The sequence below is a fragment of the Nicotiana tabacum genome, chromosome 19 (genome assembly GCF_000715075.1).
Source record: "Nicotiana tabacum cultivar K326 chromosome 19, ASM71507v2, whole genome shotgun sequence".
Taxonomy (NCBI): domain Eukaryota; kingdom Viridiplantae; phylum Streptophyta; class Magnoliopsida; order Solanales; family Solanaceae; genus Nicotiana; species Nicotiana tabacum.
Window position 1 is genome coordinate 478,337 of NC_134098.1, and position 21,091 is coordinate 499,427.

The 21,091-nt window shown below is 38.2% G+C and overlaps 2 protein-coding genes across 7 annotated transcripts; one reads left to right on the top strand and one right to left on the bottom strand.

Annotated features, from left to right (window-relative positions):
• The first annotated feature begins 7,638 nt into the window (after window positions 1-7,638).
• LOC107796197 (FRIGIDA-like protein 4a) lies at window positions 7,639-13,693 on the top strand. Of its 2 annotated transcripts, XM_075239458.1 has the most exons (5): window positions 7,639-8,276; window positions 8,751-9,257; window positions 10,596-10,972; window positions 12,049-12,224; window positions 12,864-13,693. In XM_075239458.1, the coding sequence occupies exons 2-5, from the start codon at window positions 8,773-8,775 to the stop codon at window positions 13,512-13,514; spliced, it is 1,689 nt and encodes a 562-aa protein (XP_075095559.1). In that variant the 5' UTR covers window positions 7,639-8,276; window positions 8,751-8,772; the 3' UTR covers window positions 13,515-13,693. The 2 variants fall into 2 exon arrangements, with proteins under 2 accessions (XP_075095559.1, XP_016474430.1); XM_016618944.2 differs by lacking the exon at window positions 7,639-8,276 and having other exon boundaries at window positions 8,370-9,257.
• A 1,981-nt stretch (window positions 13,694-15,674) lies between these two features.
• On the bottom strand, window positions 15,675-20,821 carry LOC107796196 (pentatricopeptide repeat-containing protein At2g20540). 5 transcript variants are annotated; one of them, XM_075239461.1, is made up of 4 exons: window positions 20,735-20,821; window positions 17,669-19,875; window positions 16,250-16,321; window positions 15,675-16,169 (listed from the first exon to the last, which is right to left on the bottom strand). In XM_075239461.1, exon 2 carries the CDS (start codon window positions 19,537-19,539, stop codon window positions 17,911-17,913), a length of 1,629 nt encoding a protein of 542 aa, XP_075095562.1. In that variant the 5' UTR covers window positions 19,540-19,875; window positions 20,735-20,821; the 3' UTR covers window positions 15,675-16,169; window positions 16,250-16,321; window positions 17,669-17,910. The 5 variants fall into 5 exon arrangements, with proteins under 5 accessions (XP_075095562.1, XP_075095560.1, XP_075095561.1 ...); XM_075239459.1 differs by having other exon boundaries at window positions 16,250-16,387; XM_075239460.1 differs by having other exon boundaries at window positions 16,250-16,387; window positions 20,677-20,787.
• Between the last annotated feature and the right edge of the window lie 270 nt (window positions 20,822-21,091).

Sequence of the window (21,091 nt, forward strand, 5' to 3'; positions counted from 1 at the left end):
AAAAGTGTAATTATAAAAAGTTTGGGGTTAAAATAAAATTTGGGGGTTAAATGGCTATTTTGCAAATAGCCAACGGCTATTTTGGCAAACCAAACGGCTAGTTTTTAAATGGCCAAACGGTCAAAAAAAAATTAAAAAAATTATCCGTTGGGTCCGTTTAGGACCGCTTGAACCGGCCCACTTCTGAGCCGGTCCCGGTCCTAAACGATCTCGGTCTCACGGGCCTCCCGTATGAGACCGGCCCACCACCCCACGGTCCCGGTCCTATCCGGCTAGGACCGTTTAGGCCCACCGCCTATGTGGCTTGCGGTCCTGGGCCGGTCCCGGTCCTAACCGGCCCACTAGCCACCCCTAAGTATATAACTGATAAAGGCTAGAGCATTCTGATGTTTATGGGGGCACCGCCTTCCTTTTCCCGTGCCTTAACTATGCAATTGAAATCCCCTACAATACATCAAGGGCTAGGGCTACCAGATAATAATCTATTTAGAACATCCCATAGTGGAACTCTCAGTGCAGATGTGATCTTAGCATAGACTACAGAAATCATGCTATGATCACCATTGTGTAGAAAATGAAGCTGCCTCACATTTCTTCCTTAGAGATGGACGCATTCCTTTTACTTTTGGAAAAAAAATCTCCCACACCAATAAATAATCGTGGCATTATTGGATTATAAATAGGGTGTTGAAAATAGTATAAATAGCATTCATTGGTCATTTTTTTCCTTTGAACTTATTGAAATTTATACTTTACTCTAGCATAATTGAAATTGTTATGGCATTCTCTATTTTCTTTTCCTTTTCGCACCAATTTTTGGATTTAGAAATTGTGTATTCAGCAATCTCTATTTTCCAACTTTAAGTTGATTTTCCTTTACCTACTTTCAAAGTTTTTTTTTCTGGGGGGGGGGGGGGGTTATTTTTCTATTCCTAAAGGACAAAAAAGATAACCTATACGACTGAATCCGAATTGAGGTAATTTTGGGAAAATTCTACCTACGACTGACTGCTTTTTACACATCATTATAAGTGCAACAAAATAAAGAGCGAATACATCTAATTTTCGGTATTCAATTACAAAATAGATTACATCTCCCATCATGTCCTCTTTGATAGTACTGTGGAGAATGTCAACGTTTCTTGCTTTGTTGTTGAGTTTATTGTATTTTCTTTTCTTGCTTTCTCTTATATCGCAGACCTACAAGTCTTTAAAAAAACTTCATGAGGGTATATCTGTAGGTTTTCCTTGCTTGTAATCTCTATGAAAAAAAACTAAGTCCTCCCTTGTCAAATCTTGAAATAAGTTGACCAATCGAGTGCCTCTACTACATCTGCATGGTTTCTCAACCAAAAATCAAGGCTTCCATTCTCCATGTATTCATAACCAAAGACTTCTCATCAGCAAAGATATAGTAGCCAAGCAATGGTACCGGATTTTCATGCTTTACTTTCCTAATTATTTCCATTTCAGCAAAGAACTCGTGATCACCATCTGAGTTGAGCTTGAATGGTGAAATGAGAATTCACATTTGTTTTTGTTGTTGTTATTGTTGCTTATCCCTGTTGAGTTTTACTTTTTTCGCTTTTGTTTTGAAGGTCATTTGGTTGATTGATATTATTTGTTAGATATTAGGCTTTGTGGAGATCAATTTACGTGGTCAAAAATTAGATTAAAGACAGAAAAATATTGAAATTACAAGAGGAAGAAATAAAGTTAAAGGGTAATACAGGAATATTCACATGTTGTCCATCGACTACGCCTTTCGGCCTGATCTAGGCCCTAACTCACCTTGCGCAGGAACCCTTAGATTTTCGGGGCGTTGGATTCTCACCTCTGTGTGTGTATATATATATAGTTCTCATACAATAACATGTCCGTTCATGTAGTACGGGATTTGCTGCAATCTGAATAGCAGACTTACTATCACTAACGATTGTCACTGGTTGTGTAATCTTCACACCCAACTCTTTAAACAAACCAAGTAACCATATGATCTCAGCAGTTGCAGCAGCCATGCTTCTGTACTCAGCTTCAGCTGAGCTCCTTGACACAATTTGTTGTTTCTTTGATTTCCAAGACACCAAGGAACTTCCAAACTTTATCACATAACCAATAACTGATCTTCTTATGTTGGGACATGCTGCCCAATCTGAATCACACAAATATGTTAACTCCCCTGTCCTTAAGATTCCCATTAAGATTCCCTGTCCTGGTGCACCTTTTAAGTAACTTACAATTCTAACTGCAACATCTCAATGAGACTTCTTGGACCTTTACATGAACTGACTTAAGGTTTGCACAACATAATTGATGTCAGGTCTTGTAATGGTGACATACAACAACTTGCCAACTAGCCTTTGATAGGCACTGATGTCCTGCAATAGGGAATCATCCTTGACTCCATTTGCCTGATCATATTCCACTGAAGTGAGTTTTGCATTAACCTCCAAGGGTGTGCAAGCAATCTTAGCCCCACTTAACCCCATCTCTATGAGTTGCAGTACATACTTCCTATGGTTTAACAAAATGCCAGCCTTGAATCTTAGTACTTCAATTCCCAGGAAGTACTTAAGTTCTCCTAAGTCCTTGACTTTGAACTTCTGGTGTATGATATCCTTGGCCTGTTTAATCAAGCTTGCACTGCTTCATGTGATAATAAGATCATCCACATAGTCTAGGACAATCATTACCTCTTCCTGTCTCCTCAGAGTGAATAGGGAATCGTCATTATTGCTTTGAACAAAACCTGCACTTAGGAGTGCTTATGTTAACTTGATGTTCCAGTGTCTTGAGGCTTGTTTAAGCCCATATAAGGACTTCACAAACTTGCAAACTTTCCTGTCACCTTGTTGTCTAAATCCCTAGGCAATTCCATATAAACTTGCCCATACAAATCATCTTGCAAGAAGGCATTGTATATATCCATTTGGAACAGGTACCGCCCTTTTGAAGCAGCAAGTACTATGATTGACCTCACAATGACCATCTTTGCCACTTGAGATAAAGTGTCATGATAGTCCAATTCTTCTCTTTGACTATACCCCTTTGCCACTAGTCTTGCCTTATATCTCTCAATGTCCCCATCTGCTTTATACTTAATCTTATATACCCATTTTGAGCCTACTGTATTTTTACCCTCTGGAAAATCAACTATGCACCGTGTTTTGTTATCTTCCAAAGCCTTTATCTCCTGCTTCGTAGCCTCAACCCATCTATTGTCCTTGACAGCTTCTTTGAAGAACTGTGAGTCAACCTGTTGAGAGAACTTGGCCAAATAACACTGATAACTGGAGGATGTTTTGTCATAAGACAAATAGTTTAAAATTGGATAATTGTAGGTAGCAGCCTTTTTGTAGTGATGTAATCTTTCATCCACAGTGGCTCTTTGGTCTATCTTGAAGATTTCCTGCCTGTGTTTGGTGGTACATTTTTATTTTCTTCTTCAAGTGATTGCTGCATTTCATTGTGCAACTCATTATGAGCCTCTCCATCCTGGAATACTGCATTAGGACTTTGAGCTTCTGCATCTTGAAAACCTGCTGCATCAGAACCATAAGAACTTGCCCCCTCAACTTCATGTTGTATATTATCTTCAGTATCTGTGTAATCTACACATGTTGCTATTTCTGGTAAGTTTGACTCATAAGGAGTACTACTGTAATCTGATATCTTCATATGTAGAGGAGAAGACATAGACAATTCAGATTTCTTGCTCATATTAGTGCTTCCTTTGGCAAAAAGAAACTCAGACTCCCAGAAAACAACATCTCTGCTAGTAAAGAAGTGTCTAGTTTGTAAATCCAGAAGTATATATCCCTTATGTGTTTCAGAGTATCCCATCAAAATTGTTGTTTTGGCTCTCTCAGCAAATTTGTCTCCCTTTGACAGATTTGTTGCATAACACAGACAATCTAGAACCCTTGGATGAAGAAGAGAAGCCTTCCTACAATGTAGTAACTCAAAAGGTACATTGCCCCCTAGAATGCTAGATGGTAACCTATTTATCAAATACACTGCAGCCTTAACACAAATGCCCCAATACTTTATAGGAATGGACCCCTGAAATTTCAAGGCCCTAGCAGTATCAAGAATATGCCTATGCTTCCTTTCTACTATACCATTCTGTTGATGAGTATAAGGACAACTACTTTGATAAATGATGCCAAAAATACTCAACAAAGCTGCACATTGTGAATTAAAGAATTTAGTCCCATTATCTGATCTCAGTACTTTAACCATGACTCTAAATTGATTTTGAACCATGTTTAGAAACCGTTTTATTGCTACTATTATTTCAGACTTCAGTTGCAAAAAATGTACCCATGTGTATCTAGAGTGATCATTCACAATAGTTAGGAAGTAATACTTGTTATCAAATGTAGGAATCTTATAAGGGCCCCACAGATCCATGTGTATAAGATGATACAATCCATCAGCTCTAGAATCATTAAGTGTGGGAATGCCAACCTAGTCTGTTTTGCTAAGGGGCAAACAAAGCAATTATTCTCTGCTATACTACTAACATAACTATGTAACTCCTTTATATTCTTCATAGTTGATAGTGAAGGATGTCCCAGTCTCATGTGTCATAAGCTGATGGTTCCTCCACACAGTCTACTCATTACACAAACGGCCTTCAGCTTGTTAGTTAATCTTCCATCTCTAAGAATATATAATCCACCTCTCTCTCTACCAATCCCCTTCACCATGCCATTGCAGAGGTCCTAAAATACATAGAAATCAGGGAAGAAGTTGACATTGCGAGACAGTGCTCCTGTGAGTTTTGAGACTGATAATAGGTTAAACCTAAAATCAGGTACATAAAGGACTTTTTTCACTATTTTTTTATCCAACAAACATGCACTACCAGTATGTGTGATATCAGCCCTTCTCCTTGTAGGTAGATGTACTCTATCATTGCTAGACTTGTCTGTAGCTCTAGTGTTAGTTAACAACTCTAATTTAGAGGCAATATAATGAGTTGCTCTTGAGTCAACAATCCACTCCTCTTCTTTCTGACTGGAATTAGATATTAAGCAAATAACATTACCTGTCATGTTAGCCTGGTGGTCACCAAAATCTTTGTTAAGTAAATTCAGAATTTGATTGTACTGTGCATCAGTGAAGTAGTATCCCTTGTTCTCAGCTGTTGTTTGTCCATGTCCATCCACTTGAGAGCATGATCCAACATCTGCTTGATTCACAGCTGCAAGGGGTTCTCTCTTCCAATTATCTGGCCTACCTCCACCATGATTTTGACTCCCATTACGAGAATTTCTCCAGTTGTCAGAGTTTTATGTACCTTGCTTCTTCTTTGGAACAAAATCGGATGGATAGCCAATGATTTTGTAACAATTCTCCTTGGTGTGACCTTTCATCCGGAAGTGCTCACATTGCAGAAATTGCCATTTGCCTAGAAATCCTTATCCCGTGTTTGTTGCTTGCATAGCCAAGGAAAGATCACCTATATCAGTCACAACATTAGCACCCATACTCTGCCGACTTTCATCATATATAATCATTACATAGGCCTGATTTAGCGTAGGTGCAATTGTCTTCATGAGAATTTGTCTTCTCGCCTGATCGTAGGACTCATTCAATCCGCTGAGGAATTGCATAACTCGTTGTTGATGTTGTTGTTCCATATTTTCCTTAGACTTAGGGCATCCACAATTAAATAAAGGGAATAACACATCATACTCATGCCAAAGTTCCTTTAATTTTGTGAAATAGGCTGAAACTGAGTTGGTTCCCAATGAGAGGGTTGCAATTTCACGATGCAATTGAAAAATTCTTACTCGATTGACCTTATCGAATCTCTCCCGTAGATCCTCCCAAACGAGATGAGCATCTGATGCATACACAATGCCACCAAGAAGCTCGCTCCTCACACACATTGTTCATAATCCATGACAAAATAATATCATTACAGGTCTCCCATTGCTCCTGTAAATCAGCTGTCTTGTAGGATTCCTTTTTGCATGTACAGTCACAAACCCTAGCTTCCTCTTCCCCATAAGTGCAATCCTCATCGCCTACTCCATAACCCATAGTTTTCTGACCCAGTGAGCTTTACTGGAATCGATAGAGAGCTTGAAGTGTCTGAAGGACCCCAAAACAGGGGATGTGTGTGATCAATTGTGTTCTCTCTCGTTATCATGTCAATAACAATAATTGATCGAATGAAATTGAGAGATTTAGGCCAACAATCAGTTTGAGTGTCACAACGTGAGATTCCGGTATCTCCCGCTCTGATACCATGCTGAAATGCAAGAGATTTGGAGGCGTAACAATGGCAGAAGTTGAGAGAGAGAGTCGACTGAAGAAGAAATGAAATCATTGTTCTATTGAAGATAATAATCGGTACATTTATACACCTAACTATCCAACTAATTTAAGTTAAGCAACTAACTATTGGACAACTGACTAACATCTATCACATAACAGAAAGACATGTGACTAATACATGTATGTATATATATATATATATAGTTCTCATACAATAACATAAACGTAAAAAATAAACAAGTTGGGAGATAATGAAGGAAAAATCATGTGGGATAACGTTGTAATAATTAATTGATTTTCCTTTTGAAATCAATTAATTGGTAGTTTCGTGAGTAAAAATTATTGACAAGGGTACTTGCCTTTACAAAAAAAAAATTGTTTTTACTTTTGTCAAAAAAAAAAAAGAAAGGTTTTTGCTGGTGCTCAAAGGACTTCTCTTTTTTGGCCAAATATCTCAGTTTTTTATAAAAACATATTTTTTATATAATGCTTTTGATTTCAAAAAGCTTGACCAACAAATAGGAGTAAAGATGAGTGTGCATATGTTCCGAACTCAAACGAACATTGTTTGAGTTCTTTTTTTTTTTTTTCGATTTTGAAAAAATGCAATCCAAGCTAAACCAAAATAAGTTTGGCTTGGTCTGGTTTTCTTTTTTCGTTTCGATATTTTCAGGTTTAATTATTCGGATGTGTAATATAAGCTAGTTGACATAATCAAATATTTATATTTAAATGACGAAAAATTTTTGAATATTATTGAGAATGAAAAGTAATGATGTTAAATCTCTTAAATATGGTTTCTATTATTAGTCACGAGCAAAACTTTATAAAAACAATCTTTAAAAGTAGGGAAAATTACGCGACACATCAAGCATTTATACGGTATTTATTATTTATAGCTATACTTTCAGTAAATTTACCATTCATATCTATATTTTAATTTTTATAGCAAATCCATGAAATAAGAGATTAATTATTTTGAACTGAAACAAGAGAGCAATAAGCTCTTGTAACTTGGTTAGAGCTCTAACTTAGTTAGTGAAGGTCTTGAGTTCGACTCTCAAAAAGAACATTTTATTTTCTGTATTTCTGTATTTCGCCTTGGTTGTATTCGTTGCACGAACAAATACAGTCAATACATATTGTATCCTTTGTATATACACCCGTGTATACAGCCGATACAAGTATATATATATATATATTTTTTAATTTCTCAATCAAAAACCAAACTAAAAATCAAAAAACAATCCAAACTAAAAATCAAAAAACAATCCAAACTAAAACTAGATTTGGTTCAATTTGGGTTTTTGGATTGACGAAATACATAAAGGGTTCCTTTTAAGTTGTCACCAACGTTCACCTGGACACCTCTCCTTCCCAATGTCCAGCTGGACACCTCTACCGAATATATATGTGTGCCATTTAAATACATGTAGCTGATGTGGCATATGCGTGATAGCTACCAAAATTTTGAGCGCGTGAACTCATTTTTTCAGCCTATTTTTGTTTTCTTTCAAAAAGAAATATTTTTTTCTCTTGGTCTCGTTTCCACTTTACAATCACCTCTATTACCGACCACCATTCACGGCAGCTTCATCTACGCCACGCCGCCATTCTTCCATAATTCTCTTCACCGCCAGGTTGCCACCAGCTTTGTCACTCTCATCTCCACCATAAAGAACACACCGTTCTCCACCCCCTTATCCTCATCTCCATCAATTAAATTCCAGCAGCCGCTTCAACCACTACCGACAACAATACCTTCCTTCCAATTGAAACACAAACAACAACAATTTTAAGGAAAAAATTACACAAAAAGAAAACAATAAATTAGAGAAAGAAAAGTGATACAAGTCCAAATTCATAATCAAGAAAATGAGAGAGAGATAGAGGATTAAAGATTCCAACACAGTTGAATCTTTCAAATTCTTCTAGCAATGAGCTTTTCCGGCGAGAGAGGCCACAAGATGAGAATTTTCGGCGAGGTCCGTGGGTGACTGGGTTATTCGCTTGGTTATTCGATGTTTTTTCATATTTGTATTTGGGTTTGTTTGGGCAGAAGAGGGTTTGGGTTTTTCTGTTATTTTTATTTTTTAGTTTATTGAATTTCTTTTTAAATTATTGTTTACCATTTTAATTCAACATTACATGTGTTATTATCTTATTGGTTCATTTATCACATAACCAGTTCCAAATGACACATATATTCGATAGAAGTGTCTAGTTGGACATATGGGAAGTAGAGGTATTCAGTGATCATTGATGACAACTTAAAGGCTTTTTATGTATTTCGCCTTTTGTTTTCCACCCAATTAATGCACACATGACACACCTAGATACACCAAATTAAATATATTTGGGGCATTTTGCATATGCTTTATTGTTCTTTGTATCAAATCCTTTCGTCTTATCCCGCTCACTGAAATATTAATTAATCCTACTTCTCCGACCTAGCGCAGTTCGATTTTCTCACGGTCGTCCATGGCGGCAGATACTGCTACCAACCCTGACCGGATACATGCCTTCTTCAGCAACCTCGAGTCCCGGAAAACCCTACTGGCCACCGTCACCGACCTCCACAAAACCCTAACCACCCACTTCACCAACATCGACAAAACCCTCTCCCAGAAATCCGAAACCCTCGACAACCAAATCAAATCCTTCAAGGAAAACACCGAAAATGCCCTCCTGAAGCTCCAGAATCGCGAGAATGCCCTCCCCGACATAGAATCCGGCATGGCCGCTTTCATCGCGGAGAAGAAGGACGCCGCCGTCTCGGAGATTGAGAATGCTGCTGAGGGTTTGGGGGATTTGAGCGAGAAGAGCTTGGCCGAAGTGCTGAGGATTTACTGTAGAAGAATGGATGCCAGCGGCCTCGTTAGATTCCTTCAGACGAAGCGAAAGGAATCTACTGGTTTGAGGACGGAGATTGTTGCTGCCCTTGACACTTCCGTTGACCCAATGAGGTTTTTCACTTACTCTTTCTAGAACTAGAAGGATATTTATGTACTCTCACCTCCATTTTATGTGAACCTACGGCACTGGTAATTTAAGGAAAAAACAAACACTTTTTTCGAACTTATAGTTTAAATTAAATTATTTCTAAATTCAAAAAAGGGATACTTTTGTTAACGGATAGAATAGGAAATAGGTTCACATAAATTGAAATTGGAGAGTGTGTATGTGTGTATTATATTTTGCTCTCTTTTCTGCATTTGTTAGATGACTATGTGCACTTTGTTCCATCTTTATAAGGTGATAATGTTTGATAATAATGTGGTAATGGAAGAACGATAGCTAGTTGGTAGGTAATGAGAGATATTTTCAGCAATCTATTGCGCCAAAGAGACTATGTGCACTAAATCCTGCTTCAAACCATTTTTCATGATAAAATCGGCTCTTGGGCACATCACACCTATTAGAAAAAAAGGACATTTACAAGTCTCGACAAAGACCATTCCTTAACTGGGTAGGACGTCTGCAGCTCCTTTTCACTGTCCACAAGGTTTCTATAGCTTATGCACATCCAACTCAACAAGCATATAAACATAACTCTGGCCTATCCCCTACCTAGCACATATTCTTCTTGGTCCTTCTAGAGAAATACTTATCTGTGTCGTCAACAGCTCTCTGTATTATTTTGATAGTGTAATAGTTTATTGTGGATCCATTTTAAAAAAAAAGGTTTACTATAGACTCTCTAGATATGGGGATCCGTCAAGATGGAGACTTAGATACAGAAAATTGGAAATAAACCAATTCACAATTTTAAAACTGTTTTGCATCCTCAATATAAATATGTTCTTGACGAGGCAACATGAATTTACTTGTGAACCAATTAATTGTATAGCAAACAAATAAGGGGATGAGCGAAACAACAGTGATCTGGATTAATAACTTTTGGTTGCTCAACTCTCAGTTGTTGTAGTAGTCTATGGAAGTTATCCATAATCTTTTTTTTTTTTAATCTTAGTTTGGGGACTTCTTCCATATCCCACGACTTAAAAATACTTAATTATTTTTGGAGAAGTAATTGAAATCGAACACCTAAAAGACTTTCCCCTACTGTATCAACGCCTTCCTTGGCTTTCACAATTATGCATCTTTTAGGTTTTCTATGTTTGTTTTTTTTATTCTTTTCAGGGTGGGGTTGGGTGTGTAAGGGAGGAGACAGGTTTGGTCAGAGTCAGAGTTGTCATTGCATATGCCAAAGCAAAGTAGAGACTTCGAAGCCCACATTGTATATTGTGTTGAGTGTTTTTGGTCATCTAATTCTTATCATTTTTTTTACTGGTTTCTTTCAGGTTGATCTTGGATGCTGCAGAGGAGTTTGTGGGGATGAAGGTAGAGGGGAAGATGATAGGGGCAGATAGGAGGTGGGCATGTGATATGTTAGTTCAGTCAGTTGGGCCAGTTGTGGAAGGGGGTTATGGTGCGGGGAGGAGTTTGAAGGAGAGGGCAGCAAGGGTGTTGGAGAAATGGAAGGGAGTTTTGGGTAGTGGGGACAGGACCAGTGGAGTATGCGCTGCTGAAGCAACAATGTTTTTGCAGTTGGTTATATCATTTGCACTAAAAGAGAGGTTTGAAGAGGAGTTCCTAAGGAAGCTGGTGATGGAGTTTGCTAACAGGAAAGATATGCCAAAGCTTGCGGTTGCCTTTGGATTTGGGAACAAAATAGTGGGTGGGTTCTCATGAACACCGTTTATCTGTGGAATTAATGTCATGGAAAAATCTGATATCCAGTATCCTCCATATAGGCGTGCCAAATTTGGATTTAGTTGGCTAGAGAAACTTAAGTTGCTTTAAGATATACTCCCTCTGTCCCAATTTATGTGTCATACTTTTCTTTTTAGTCTGTCCCAAGGAGAATGTCATACTTATTTAGAAATAATTTCTCTTTAAACTTCCTGATTTACCCTTAATGAAATGATTTACAACCACACAAATATCTATGATTTATTTTAGACCGCAAGTTTCAAAATTCTTCCTTTCTTTCTTAAACTCTGTGCTGTGTCAAATAACGCCACATAAATTGGGACAGAGGGAGTAATATTTGGTTTTAAGATATTTTTCTTAACTTGCTTCCTGTTCAAAAAATTATTTTTCTTAACTTGCTCCGGAAAATATTCAAATTGAAAAAGAACCTATTTCATGCTTTGCTAGTAATTGGAATATATTACACAGAGTTTTTGCCTCCTTTAGGATGTGTTGCCTGACACTTTTACTTGCCTTTTAAACTCTACTATGCTTGAAGATTTTCTTCACTCTATGGGGTGAGAACCATGAGGTCTCAAGTTCAAATCCCAGAGGTAAAAAATACTAGGTGATTTCTTTCCATCTATCCAAGCCTTGGTGGATAGAGGTATGTGGTACCCGTTGCTGGTGAGAGATGGTAGGTATCCCGTGGAATTAGTCGAGGTGCGTGCAAGCTGGTCCGGACACCACGGTTATAAAAAAAAGATTTTCTTCATTCTAATTTCTGCAGTTGTCTGCATACAATATGATTATATGTGAAGTGAAATTCTACTCTAATTTCTCATGACTTTGAATATGTAAATTTGTAAATGGTGCCTGAATTTCTGTTCGGTGGAACAGCGAGTATTATTTAGGGACCTGTGTTAGCTTGGAATCGGGAAGTTGTTGGATCCAGCTATTTGCTTTTGGGCCAAGAGCTTTATGGTTTTTTGTGGTTCCTTTGAATGTTGGACTTGCATTCATTACTATAGAAGATGACTATGTTACCTTCTCTTTGATCAGATATTATTGAAGAGCTGGTGAAGAGCGGCAAAGAGGTTGAAGCAGTATATTTTGCTTACGAGTCGGGATTAGCAGAGCGATTCCCTCCAGTCTCACTTCTTAAGGCATATCTTAGGAACTGTCGAAGAAATTCTAATAACATATCAAAGAAGGGAAGATTTAGTTCAGCTGCAGTGGTGCGTATATTTCTCTGTCCAGCCCCTCTGTTTTCTCCTCATTGTGGTTGCCTGGTTGGTTTAAAAAAACAAAAATTGCCTGGATGAAGAAGTGATATACAAACACATTATTGTGTTTAGTACAACGGAGAGATGAGTGAATCCCCCGCATCCAAGGAAAGGAGAAAGAACTCTCTTTTCATTTCATTTCCCTGAAAGTTTTATATTCTCAATAGTAAGGTAAATCTGTTGCAGGAGGATTACAGAGAATTGATGATTCTAAAAGTAATTAATGCCATTCTTTTAGTCTTTATGGAGGACATAGTTGTAGAAGTTGCATAAATTGTTTTTAAATCCAAGCCTGCCTATGTCATTTTAAACCAAAGTTATGCGGGAAAAGCAGTGTCATATGATGATATAGACTAATTTCCATAAAAACAGTAATTTTGAGGGCGTGCAGATCAAAGACTGTAGAGTGTAGACTTTAAGGACCACCTCAAATTGTACAAGCACCTTCTGCTGTAAATCCTTTCGTGAGATTCTCAGTTATTCTTGCATCTACTTTTATGAATCTGTTCTTTTTTGCTGCTGTAGTCATATGTTCCCTTTATTTTTATTTATTTGTTTGTCAGTATCGGATAAGTGTGACTTGTTTCTCAGGACAAAGCTAACATCATAGAGTGGGAAGCCACTAAGGCTATAATAAAATGTGTGGAAGATCACAAGCTTGAACAAGAATTTTCTTTGGAAGGACTTAAAAAACGGGTGACAGAGTTGGAGCAGTCCAGAGCAAAAAGGAAAAAGGGCACAGCTCCTGGGCACAAGCATTCAAAAAAGCGGGGCCGTGGAAGTGGCTCTGGCAAGGCCAGTGACCAGTCCACCTCTCGGCCTGTTAAATCTGGAAGATTGTCGAATGCGTCTCCTTCTTTCCGCTCCAGGAATCCTCCTCCATCACATCAAGTGCCACCAGTTAGATATACAGGAGCACATAGCTATACCAGCCAGAGTGTATACGAGGCACCTAGCACGGTCTCATATGCTCCAGCTTATAGTGGAACCCACACCACAAGTCCGGCTGCACTTCCTCCACAATATGGATATGCAATTCAAGAAACTGGAGCTTATAGCGGAACTCACACCCAAAGTACAGCTGCACTTCCTCCACAATATGGATATGCACTGCAAGAAGCCGGAGTTAGTGGAGTGCGGAGTTATCCTGGATCCTATGGAGGGCAGAGTGGTTATAGTGCATATGATTATACTCTTACTGCTACTGCTTCTGCATACCCACCTTCATATCCCCCGCAGTAGTGTAGACTTTTTAAAAACAGACACACATTTTTAGCTGTACCTTCAGCTTTTTACGTGGTATCTAACAAGATAGGAAATATCTTGTAACTCTTTTGAATTAAGTGTGTGCTCCTAACATTATTTTGCGCAGCTTTGTCCCTAATGGTCTTCTTTTAGTGAATTAGTAATTTCTTTGACTATACATGTTATTTTTAAAGATTTGAAGCATCCATAACTGATAAAAAAAATTAAGAGGCGAATACATAGTCACTTAAGTATGTGCTCTCCTAAGGATTGTTAGTCTTATGCTAATTTCTTTGTTTTCTTGAGCCGAGGGTCTTTCGGAAACAACCTCTCTACTCCTTCGGGGTAGGGGTAAGGTCTGCGTACGCACTACCCTTTTCAGATCCCACTAGTGGAATTTTACTGGATTGTTGTATGCTAATTTCTAGAAGTATCTCTTTTTCCGTCAAAACAGTTGATGTATTCTTTCATCCTTTGACTATAAAAAAGAGGTGCATATACTTATAGGGAGAGTAATTGGTCACAATTTTGAGTTGCGTTGAATTCATGTCAGCTTGTATGATTTTATATGTTGCATTCATCCATAAATCGATTTCTGCAAGGTTTTTGATGCTCATCGCGCATTTGAGTATAAGTGATCGTTTCAAATTTGTACCATATACTGTAGGAACACTTTACCAATTCTTTCTTTGACATATTAATCTCTCAGCATATTGAACCTATTATCACCATCAGAACATTCTTCCAAAAAATAAAAAAATAAAAAAAAACACTCCCTATTAAGGAATTGAAGATGGTGAAAAATAAAGAACTCTAGGTAAAAATAGGAACCACAGTAATGTAGCTCGAAATAGAAGCCAGAAATCAAGGTTCACGCATGGCATCTTGTCCTTTGTTATTTTTCTGGATTTGTCCCATATATCAAAAAAGAAGAGACCAAAAAGACGACAATGTCGGCAAGTATTGCACACTCCCGATTAACCCTCACGGCAGCATCCAAACACTACAGTCATCTGGCGCCGGTTTCTCATTCCCACCTTCGATTTCTCGCTATCACCTACCTTCCCATCAAACCTAATGTTCTACGGGAAGCAGAATTAATATTGTCCATTAAACTTGTTCTGTCACAATTCCATGAAATTAACATGTGCACCCGAGGCATCTAGATGCACAACCGCAGGCAGTGAACGGTCACCGGGACTAAATTCTTCTTCTGTCACTTCTTCATCTTACTCTGCTACTGAAGAATCCGCCCTCTTCAACTATAACGCCACGGCAGGACACCTATTTTTAAATATCTCACAACCTTTGCTTTTGGCAACTTTCCAAACAAACATCCAGGCTCCAGCTAAAGGCAACTCCAGCTCTAAAAGATAATTTAGTACCTAACAAAGAATATGCAGCCCGGTGCACTAAGCTCCCGTTATACGCGGGGTCCGGGGAAGGGCCGGACCACAAGGGTCTATAGAAAAGTAGCCAAATTAACCACCTAAGTGCTTAAACCCTCCACCTGAAGTGTGAATTACATAAACCACCTCACAAAAGAAATGGCATTACTGCCCATTTGATTGCCCTGGTGCAAAGCTGCTCCACTCTTTTGTTGATAAGGTAAAATTTTATTAAATAAAAAAGGTACCAAGATGGTACAAATACAATAGGCCAGCAACTAACACAAAACGGATTTCCAGCAAAGCTGCTCCACTCTTTTGTGAAGAGCATGTGATTTCAGAGACATCTTAATAATTACTCAGCTACACTAACAGAAATTCTATTTTGTATGTATGAAAACTATAGAAGGTACATGTTAGAAATAAGAAAAGAATTTAAAAAGAAAAAGTTATAGTAAGCAGCATTGTCTGGTTTCCTGTATTGGTTTCTCATGCTCTTTTGGATTGATGAATTCAGTCACACCAAAAATTTTGGCTGTAAATGACAATTACAAAGAAGCATGAGTTTTTAATGGACCATTTCTCAGGCAAACACAGATAACAACTACGTATACTCGAAAATTCATGAGAGCAGTGTTTAAAACTCAGAATGGAACAGCCACTCTGACCATAGAAACCTTTCACAAGCCAACTTCCTAATACGGGTGAGGATAAGCCCCCAAAACCATTTTGTTCAACAACCGTCCTTCAAAGGGATTAAGACTTCTTGTTCTTTTCAATTAGCATTTTATTCTATCATAGAGGGAGCTCTACATAGGTGGTTAACCCCCTTCGTGTGAAAGATCAACAAATTCAACTCCTTATTAGCTACCAATACGAAACAAGTGAGGACACATACCTACACGTGTACGAACATGAACCCATAAAGACACATCTAGATACCTTCGCAACTTCAATGTAGAACTTTTTTTAATAAGGTGTGTCAAACTTAATTTGACTTCTCTCTAGAACACATAAATACATACTCACACTAACATTAAGCATGACTTTGCAACTTCTATGTAGAACTTGATTTGACTTCTCTCTAGCAAGCTATCATGGGATCCAAGCTCAAATTTAGGTCATAGTTGATATAGGATATGAACAAATACTATTCATTATCCCAGACAAAGGAATACAAAACTCTACTTGTACCATGTTTCTCAGCGTCAATATCAATCCCAATAATTCACGAGGACACCAGCAGCTTTGCATCCTCTTCAACCTATCAAGCACATTTTTAATTGTTTAGGTAAAAAATAGAAGAGTTCAAGTATTGACACAATTATACTGTCAAAAGCTTACAGCGATGGAGCCAGGTTCAATTTTTGCAGTGGAACCTAGTTCAACAATGGAACCTGGTTGAACTTTGCGTGCCTAAGCAAAAGATAGAAACAATGGAACCTGGTTCAACTTTGGCAGTGTTCCAAGCAGCTACAAGACCTAAAGACATCAAATATATAAAGTACGCTATAATGTGTGGATGGAAAAGACGGGCATAACTCGGTAGTGGATAAATTAAACAAATACATTTGACAGAAAGGAAACAATAGGCAACAGTAATATAGGAATTCTCTGAGTTGCAACTTTCTTCCTCCTTTTCGTCAGCAAAAAACTTCCTAGAGATTACTCTAGTGGAATAAACCAATATGAAGTTCTAATGAGAGATAAAAAGACACTTGGATTTACCAACAAAAGCACTGTCCAGTCACTCATATATTAGCTATAAAAAGAGTTCACAAATGGAATCGGGCTAGCTCTAAATCAGAGATAATACATGCCAGTGACTAAGGAATCAGCTACACAACAATCCTTATTGCGAAACATTAATTCAATGATGAAATAAATAGCAAATTAATAATTGGAACACCACGACCAAGAAGGCAGACTTTTTCCAGAGGAGCTCCTATGTCAATAATTGCATCGCCAACGTTTCACTCTTTCGAGCTTCAGTTCCTTCAAAGTCACTAAAGGAAGAAACTGTTGCAGCAGAGGTGAAGTGTCTCACCTTATTAGGTAAAAGTAAAACCCAAACCACCTCCCCTTACATTACACCACACAGTGTTTCCAGAGAGGAAACGCACTAAAATAGCAGAAAAGAGCCTCTCCAACTTTTCTTCCCACATCCAGTTTTTCTCTCTGACAAGAGTGAGTTGCTCTAGTGGTGAGCACCCTCCACTTCCAACCAAGAGGTTGTGAGTTCGAGTCACCCCAAGAACAAGGTGGGAGTTCTTGGAGGGAGGGAGCCGAAGGTCTATCGGAAACAGCCTCTCTACCCCAGGGTAGGGGTAAGGTCTGCGTACACACTACCCTTCCCACACCCTACTAGTGGGATTATACTGGGTTGTTGTTGTTGTAGTATCCAGTTTTTCTCTCTACTCATTTTCAAAAAAGTTCAAACTTTTGGATCTCTCCAGCCTCCCAACATACCTTATTCCTGAAGAACAGGTCTCCAAAGTCATACCAAACAATAAATAGGATAAAAAAAAATGCATGCATTCCAATTCAGTTGGTTCACTTAAACTCTACATGAGAAAACAGAATTTTAGAATGCTTTTGAATTATTACAGCAAATAAAAGAAGAATATAGACAAGGGAATTGGTTCAGAATGACATAGAGCATTAACAAACAAGTCTAATGACTAATATAACATAATACAAGAACAAAGGTGTTGCTGTGAATAAAAATTCAACCAATTTGAGGAAAAAGGAAAAGGTACTTACTCTGCAAGGATGAAATGCTAGACGACTGATTGGCTCATACAAAGTCATGGTGTCAAATTAGGGTTTCTAGCTCTGTGTTATTGGAGATTGCTTGTATTATGATTCGTCATGGGACTTCCGGGCGCTAAAGAATGTGGTATAAACTATACCAAAAACCTTGAATCGAAAAGGACATACGCAAAAGTGACCACTTCTCATCGGTGTTAAAAAGACATCTCGCTGAAGTGCTTTGAAGTATAAGTTCAAGGACTCAAGTACTCAAGTGTTATATCAACTAGATCATTTTCTTTGCTTTGATGGAAGGCCAATAGCTCTAGCACCTGATGGATATCTTTTGAGAATGGTTTTGAGTCATCACCTGATAGAAATTCTTGAACCACACTGTTTACCTCAATTAGACTGCAGCCTGGTGTTTTCTTCATGCATTTACTTCTTATGAATTTCCTCATCCTTGATACACCATCCCACTTTCCAAGATCTGCATAAATATTAGCGAGTAGAATGTAGTTGCCTGTATCTTCAGGTTCAAGCTCTAACAGATGTTCCATTGCAATGACTGCAATTTCAAGATTGCGATGAGTTCGACAAGAACTCAATAGAGAACCCCATATAGCAGAGTCAGGCTTCACTGGCATGCTTTTGATGAGTGCAAGAGCTCGTTCAAGACGTCCTGTACGCCCAAGAAGATCAACCAGACAACCATAATGCTCTATCCGTGGCTCTATGTTATAATCATTTTTCATGGAATCAAAGTACCTCAAACCATCCTTCACCAGACCAGCATGCGCGCAGGCACATAGAAGACCAACAAAAGTGATCTCATTTGGTTCAACGACGGACCTCTGCATTTCATGAAACAACTTCAGTGCCTCATGAGCTCTACCATGGTTTGCTAGGCCTCCAATCATTGTACTCCAGGAGATCACATCTCTTTCAGACATCTCATTGAACAACTGCCAAGCTTGGTTTACACTTCCACATTTCGCATACATTTCCATTAGTGCGTTGCAAACAGAAGTCTTCCTCAAATATCCATACTTTTCTGCATAGAAATGAATCCATTTTCCTAACTCAAGAGCTCCAAGTTGTGCACAAGCAGGCAAAACAGCAACCAGACTAATCCAGTCAGGTTTCATCCCTACCATTTGCATTCTCCTAAAAACATCCAAGGCATCTCCATAGCAGCCAGTTTTTGTGTATCCTGCAATCATAGCAGTCCAAGAAACAACAGTCTTGTTTGGCATCTCTTCAAATAAAGCTCTTGCCTTTCTCACTTGACGCAACTTTATATGCCCGGAAATGAGACTGTTCCAAGAAATCACATCTCTCTCGCTCATTTCCTCGAATAATTTATGCGCGTAACTCATTTGATCACACTTCACATACATATCCAATAAAGAATTCTCTATCACACTACTAGACTTCAACCCAAATTTACACACCTGCCCATGGAATTGTTTACCTAGATTAACACACAAAAGCCCCCCACATGACCTAATAACAAATGGGTATGTATATTCATCAGGAGAAATAGTTGTTTCGTCACTCTGGGTTTGTTCCATCATTTGCTTATAGATATTGATACATGGCACATACCTCTGTCTGTTTGTATAGGCTCTGATCATACAATTGTACAAATAGTTGTTTGGCTCCTCAACTTGTTTGAACAGCAAACTGGCATAGTCTACTTCTCCCAATTTGTCACAAATCTCAATCATTTTGGTCACCAAGTAATTACTCTGTGAAAGGGAAAACTTGACGATTTGGGCATGTATTTTCTTCATAAAACCCGTGCTCTTGCAGTTTCTCAACATGGGTATAAACATGTCTTCCAGTCCTTTGACCGTCAGGAATCCATATTTGGCATCCATCCTGCACTCTGATCATATTCTTTATCAAAACGTTCAGGACTCTGAAAGGGGCTGTGTCTTTCAATCAGTGTTGAGGCTTGTAGTTTGAAAGTTTCAGCTGTCCCAATACAACAACAACAACAACAACCCAGTATAATTACACTAGTGGGGTCTGGGGAGGGTAGTGTGTACGCAGACCTTACCCCTACCCTGGGGTAGAGAGGCTGTTTCCGATAGACCCCGGCTCCCTCCCTCCAAGAACTCCCCCAACCTTGCTCTTGGGGTGACTCGAACTCACAACCTCTTGGTTGGAAGTGGAGGGTGCTCACCACTAGGCTGTTTCAGCTGTCCCAATACCTAGGGAAAAAATAGAAATCACATAAATGTTCACAGCAACTTATACCAGCATTGCAGTAAAATCAATAATCTAAATTTTGTCACAGTAAAGTCACTTGCTCCACATTTCACAGAATATCTTTTTGGCCGGAAATGTCACTGAACTACACCGGTCTTCCTATTTCGCAACCCATAGAATTTAACTTTTTGTTTGATAAGGAACAAGCCATGCAAATAAAAGACACACCCAATTTCCCCATATTATTACCCGTTTCCCCCAATTTTTACATATTATTAGACATTCCAAAACCCACTTGAACAAGTTGGTTGGAAGAGAGATTTGAATCTGGAATTTTTCAATCAATATCACCAAATGGCAGTTGTGTCAACCTTAAAAACAAACTTTGAAATGAGGGAAATGCAGATCAGTCTATTTGAAAAATAGTTGAAAGAAAGCTGAAACAACTATACAAACAACAGCTTCGCTTCAATCAAAAACTAGTCAGGTTGGTAGCATGAGTCTTCAATACATTTTAGTCTATTTGGACCGTTTCATTCTAAAAAGAAAGCTAAACGGATCCCAAAAAAAGTTCAAACTGAGCCAGACAATAAAAAAAGGAAACCGAGCATACATTAAAATCCCAAAAAATCCCAAATGAGAATTCGTTTAGCATAAGCCTAAGATGCCTATAGAAAATATCTTTGTACATAGATGCAATCAAGATTGTCCCAATAAATGGATGCAATCAAGATTGTCCCAATAAATGCAGCAAGTTGTGAAATTTCAAACTGCAATTCGAAAAAGGTGAAAGAAAAACATACTCCAAAGTTCTTCCGAAATAATTGCAGTAACTGATAACTTTAAAGTGATGAACTTTACCTCGTTAAAAATATGGTGGCAGAGGAGAGGAGGAAGAAGCTAAGGAACGCCCGGGGTGGGGGTAGGGGTGGGGGGGATGGACAGGGCGGCTCATGAAAAGTTGTGGGTTAAGCTTTTAAAAAAAGTTCAAACATATTTTTATTTTAATTCAATTTTGTCTAATTGTTTTAGATGTAAAATTATTAATGATATGTATATAATTTATTTTAATCGTTCTTTCCTATTTAATAATATAAATAATATATTTAATCTTTTTTTACCACCCATGAAAATATTAAAGTTCCAATAATAATCATTTTTAAGTTGAGTAACCTTATTCATACTAACATATTTGAATTCTAATTTTTAATGAAAAAC